Below are 5,841 nucleotides of genomic sequence, written 5' to 3'. Positions count from 1 at the left end.
GAGAACCTATTTCTCATGAATGCCAGCAGGTCCTCATTTTAATTTTTTTTTCAGTTATTTGTCAAGACTATTAACCGCTTTTTAGACTACAAGTACAGAAAAACATATTTTATATTGGTTAACTGAGTATTATTTCAAATGACAATAAAAATCATACTTTTTTACAATTTTTTATTTTTATAAGCCATGATTACATTCAAGGGGAACCATACATCACGGAACTAAATTCAGCTGCTGTGCATCCTTAGAAGAGAATCAATTACTTTGACAGCCCACACATGTAACAACCTTTCGCTCTAAAAAAATACATTTGTTGCACACATGTTTCCTACAAGTTTTACAAATTAGGAATCCCTTAGCATCCTTTTTACATTTCAAACGCACTTGACATTTCTTGCGCTTCGCGCTTGCTTCACACAGATTATCATCGTCCTCGATCTGCGATGGCCCCTGACGTGCGAGGGTGTTAGCAGCTGTTAGCTCCTCTACGAGAGTAAGAAGGAACTTACGGCGAGAGATCTTACAATTGTTTACCTCTCTAAAGAGAATCCAAGCAATTATCCCAGCGAGATCCAGAATGTTGCTAAAAGTGTGAAGAGGCCAACGTCGAGCTGCAGGCTTTACTGAATAAAGCCTCGCCATTTGGTCTACTATATCTACGCCGTATTTGTTTTCATTATAAAATAAAACTGTCTCTGGTTTATGTTTAGAACCTAAATTAACGGTCACATTTGGGTGCATAGTACTTACTATAAGAACATTTTTATTTTTCTTGCCTTGATATACGGTGAGTGTGACATTATCCTTTTTCAGAACTCTAGTTTCGTGCAGCTGCATGCGACAGGTTTTGATTTCAGAAGGGATCTCCCTTCGAGATCTGTTGATAGTTCCAACTACACTAGTGTTCTTACTCCTCAGAGTCTCTGCGAGGTAAAGAGAAGTAAAGAAACTATCACAAGTTATATTCCTTCCTTTTCCTAAGTAGGGGGAAATCAACTGTAGCACCACGTGATCTCCGAGACGCATATCATTTGGCCTGGAATCATCTTTTCCTAGATAGGGAAAAGCATTTATGATATACTTTTTATCCTTATCCACAGCTAGCCAAAATTTTTGCCCGTACTTATCCGGCTTACTTGACATAAATTGCAAAAATGGACAACGGGCTTTTGTGGGGAAAAGTTGTTCATCTATTGTTACGTAGGGCCCTGGAATGTAGCATGCCTGACTATTTTCAATGAAATTGCTCCACACCTCGGATATAAGCGCAAATTTGTCTGTAGCCAGTCTACTTGGCCTTGTTGATTTTATGTCAAATCTAAGAAAACGCAAAATTTCTTGAAAACGGTCTCTAGACATTGCGGCTTTGCATAAGGGCAAACCCCACTTCACTGATCATAATGATTTTATGGGAAGAAATTTGGCCCCGAGGACTCCTCTCAAATAGAAAATTCCTAAAAAAGCATCTAGCTCCTCTAATGTCATTCGAGCTTCTGTTTCGGTACAATTTTTTATTATCCTGAGAATTTTTTCGTCTATAATCAGCCTCCAGGCGCTCGAGCAAGTCCTATCTATATACAGCCCTCGTGGTGACTGACTCACTGATGGATACAAATTCCCGACCACTTCTAGAAGTGCTGGAGAGCTGAAATTTGGCACGAGTGCGGGGAACCCGAAATGATCCGGAGGAAAAATCCGAAAACCGGAAGTTTCCACCACGTGTCGTCGCTAGGAGGATAAAATGGCCGAAATCGCGCTTTTTCCGGGGACCGTCTTTCGGTTTTAATTTTACTGCGCGCGAACGGTACGTGCTATGTGAATGTTTTATGCACGTTTTGAAAGGTAATAAACGTGAGCACGTAATTATATAATGTTATTAGTAACTTTTAAAGAATTTGACTGCCAAAATGGCGTCCAAAAATTGGTTTTTCGAAAATAATTTCATTCCTTCCGCCCCCGTCGACTTATTTTAAGGTGAATGATAACAAAAATGATTATTATATATGCCTACATAATTTTCCATTTAACCTAGGCAACAATTCGTCTTTGTCACCTTTGGTTGTCGAGAAAAAAATTAAAATATGCCAAAAATCACCAAAAAGTACGATTTCCAAAGGATTAACACAAGATTTCGTCCAGTTTTACACGACCGATTTCGTTAAGACTTTCTATATACATAAAGCTATGCATTTTTTTTCAGAAAATGTAAACATTTTTACAATATTGCCATCAATAAACCAGCAAAAAATTCAAAATGGCGGACACTTCCCATTTCTCCCGGGAGTTTGTTTACTATTTATCGTTACACAGGCGAAACATTTCCGTCACACGGAACGTTGTCATATATATTGAAAGCTTAAAAATGTCGCCACCTACTTATGCAATTTTTGAAGTTAATTTCTAAGTAAAACGCTTTCAAAATGGCGTCCAAAAATCGATTTCTCGGAAAATATTTCATATTTTCCACTGCCGTTGGCCTTATTTTGTGAGTAGGACAACGAAAATGATTATTATATATGCTCATAACATTGTCTACGAAATGTAGGTAATAATTTTCTTTCGTCGTCCTTGGTTACTCGGAAAAAAATTAAAATATTCCGTAAACCACCGAAAATTACGATTTCCAAAAGATTAACACAAGGTTTTTTCAATTTTAACCCGACCGATTTCTTTCAAACATTGTAGTTAAAGAGAACTATGCATTTTCTTTCAGAAAACATAAATATTTAATACATAATTTAATCGATATAACCGCGAAAAAATAAAAATTGCGGGAACTACTAATTTTTCCGGGGAGAGATTTACTATTTATTGTATTACTCTCGAAATGTCATGGATGTCATAGGACTATGGATGTCATAGGGCCTACTTCTTTTAGATGTGACAGTAAATGAATGTGACCATATAGTATCGTCATCTTTAAACCCCCCGAAACCCAAAAAAATTAAAATTTGCATATAAGTAGCCTTTTCGGGTACTTTTCGTCACAATTCCGCCGCTTTTCCAATCCTTACCACTCATCGCTACGGAATTGATGTGGACGATTGATGACCGCTGGCAGTAAAAATCTATAAACACCCGGTAAACCCACATACACCCCCCAAAAATAAAATTTTGCATATAAGTCTACTTTTTGGGTACTTTTCGTGCCTATTCCTCCGCCCCCAACGACGCATCCCCACGGAATTTATGTGAATGGATGGTGACCGCCAGGAGTACACACATTTAAACCCCCGGTTTCCCCTTGAAATCCCCCCCAAACGTAAAATGTGTCATTTAGTCTCCTATTTGGGTACTTCTCGCAAATATTACGCCACACTACCCGTCCCCTCTGAGCTCTAGATCCAGAATATTTGGTGAGGGCGAGCAACCGTAAACCATGCGGGAAAAAATACCAGAAACCCTCGATCACCTCCTGGAATATCGCCGAAAAAAAATAAAAAATTTTAAAGTCGCCTTTCCGAATAGTTTTCGTCACACTTTAACCGGTACCCCTACCACTCATTAAAAACCCCGATAACCCCGTGAAAACTCCCAAAAAATTCTAATAAATCGCCTCTCCAGGTAAAAGAATGGTCAGACCACTGTTCCGGACCCCTAGGACTTATCGGCACGGAATTTATGAGAACGATTTGTGACCACTGGTTTAACACAAGTACAAAACCCCCGGTATTCCGTTGGAACCCCCCGCAAAAAAATGAAAAACTTGCCATTAAGTCTTCTTTTATGGGTACTTGTCGCCACTATTACTCCGCATTGCACTACCCTTTACAATCATCGCTACGTGATCACTGTGGACGATTGGTGACCACATGCATAACACATTAAAACCCCCAAATCCCCCTGAGCACCCCTCTCGGTGGAGAAGAGCATTAATGAGGACTAGGTGGAGCAGCCGCGGGGGGCTCCTCGGCGAAGCCGTTCCGAGGAGTAACTGGCGTAGGCGAGGGGGAGCTTCACTAACCCTCGGGCGGCGAAGCCGCCCCGAAGTTCAAGCGGCGCAGCCGCTGTAGACTCCCCCATCTCAACTCACACTCAACCCCTGGGCGGCGAAGCCGCCCTTCAGCGAGGAACGGCGAGGCCGTTTCGAGGAATGAGTGGGGCGCCTCCCTACCCCCTAGCCGGCGAAGCCGGCCCCTAGCTGAGGTGAGATTATTCAAATTTTAAAAGTGTTCGAGCGACCACAAATGTAGACGGCGAAGCCAGAACCGGGGTTTTTAAGGGGCGGAGCCCCTTAACGAGCGCGCGGAGCGTGCGAGTTTCATTTATAAAGCGCTTGGCATGCGCTGTGGGTCCTGCCCTATCCACGAACACATTTTGTCTCGCAAGCCTCCCAGGAAGACCTTCATTTGGGGGCACTACTCTCCACTCACTACCATCTGCGGCATATAGAATAGTACCTATGCCATTTTCTCCCTCCGATTCTTTACCTCTTGGGAGACACATTTGCGAATCCGTGGTATCTAAAGCTGTCGTCATGACATAACCTCCACGACTCCCACGACTTTTTAGATGTCCTCGTAGGCTCGTTGCTCTCCGAACAGCTCCGATCCCTCGGCGGCCCCTACTTCCTCGAACCGCACGGCCCCTGCTTCCTTCTAAAAGCTTCCTTTTCTCTGAAAAATAATTTCAAGGAAAGAAATAAATATCTACCAGTACTATTTTTAGTACATCACATTCTCATGTTATTTCAAATTACTTACCATGCTCAATAGTATTTTTCCTTAGATCTTGCTGAGGGGGTGCACTGCTGTCTTCCAACCTTGTATCGGGGACATCTGAATCCGATTCGGAAGATGGGATGGAATGGTTTGTCAGCAAAAAAGGTTCTTCGTCGCTACTCGAATCACTATCTTCCCCTAAACCACAATCAGAACCCGATTCATTTCCACTTATGTCCTGTAAGGCTGCGAGAAGCTCCTCGTGGGATAATCCTTTCCGAGCCATAGCTAAGAACACGGACAACGAGTGAAGTTCGCTGTCGACAAGTCCACCTTCCAACAGTGCTCGTCTTCGACTGGCTTTTGAAACAAACACTGAATGGTAGGTAGTAGAAATATGAGAACAAATGATGTGAGAAAATGTAATCACCATCACCACGCAGAGACAAAGTTTCAAATCGACGCTCACTAAGCATCAAAAAACTTCGCCAGTCAACACTCCGCCTGCCAAGTAAAAAACTATCAGATTTCAAAATCAACGACGCGGACTTGTGAATGAGTAAGCTTCAAATTGAAGGAATAGACACATTGAAAGTATGAACACACTCAACGAATATCAAGTTTCAATTCAAACACCACGGTGACTGATATTTCAAGTAAACATCAGAGAGGAAATGCAAAACAAGCATGTTGATGTGGCTAAGGAGTAAAATATGGACTTTTACGACTTAGAAGGTATAGAGAGATGAGATCGTGTTTCATTAGAGTATTTTCAAACAGTTCAAAAACACATTTATAGTATAATAGCTATGATGCAAAGAAATGGGAACGTTGAAAACTCTATCACAGGGAGGGGGTCAAATTTGACCCCTCCGGGCTCGAAGGTAAAAGTTAAATTTCCAACTTAACCGTTCAACCGTTTTTTATGAAATTCACCGTGTTCACGTCTTGTCATAAAAGATGAAAAGTCACAAAAATTCAATTCAATCAGAAAAAAATTAAGAAATCGTCAGCAATTTAAAAACGCCGAGGGGTCAAATTTGACCCCTTCGGCCTTCTAGTGTTAAGTGATGGTTTCCAACTTATTTACTTCCTCAACATATTTCTTCACGTCATTATTTTTATTAAATTATTTTGTTGGAAGCTAGTACTGCAGGGAAGCATAATATTATTCCCTCTA

General features: G+C 41.2%; 1 protein-coding gene across 1 annotated transcript; it reads right to left on the bottom strand.

Annotated features, from left to right (window-relative positions):
- Positions 1–213: 213 nt before the first annotated feature.
- Positions 214–5,526, bottom strand: LOC124173269. Its single transcript, XM_046552788.1, has 3 exons — positions 4,704–5,526; positions 4,240–4,616; positions 214–243 (listed from the first exon to the last, which is right to left on the bottom strand). The coding sequence occupies exons 1-3, from the start codon at positions 5,092–5,094 to the stop codon at positions 214–216; spliced, it is 798 nt and encodes a 265-aa protein (XP_046408744.1). The 5' UTR covers positions 5,095–5,526.
- Positions 5,527–5,841: the final 315 nt, after the last annotated feature.

The sequence above is a fragment of the Ischnura elegans genome (assembly GCF_921293095.1).
Source record: "Ischnura elegans chromosome 13 unlocalized genomic scaffold, ioIscEleg1.1 SUPER_13_unloc_4, whole genome shotgun sequence".
NCBI lineage: Eukaryota > Metazoa > Arthropoda > Insecta > Odonata > Coenagrionidae > Ischnura > Ischnura elegans.
This window is presented reverse-complemented; position numbering and strand designations above follow the sequence as displayed.

What these genes read in the sequence shown, in the direction of transcription:
- LOC124173269 (XM_046552788.1), bottom strand. Translation starts at nt 5,094, where the DNA reads ATGGTGATTACATTTTCTCACATCATTTGTTCTCATATTTCTACTACC. An exon ending in GAAAAATACTATTGAGCATG is followed by an intron (nt 4,617 to 4,703) that starts GTAAGTAATTTG and finishes ATTATTTTTCAG; the next exon opens with AGAAAAGGAAGCTTTTAGAA. An exon ending in CTCGCACGCTCCGCGCGCTC is followed by an intron (nt 244 to 4,239) that starts GTTAAGGGGCTC and finishes TTCTCTTCTAAG; the next exon opens with GATGCACAGCAGCTGAATTT.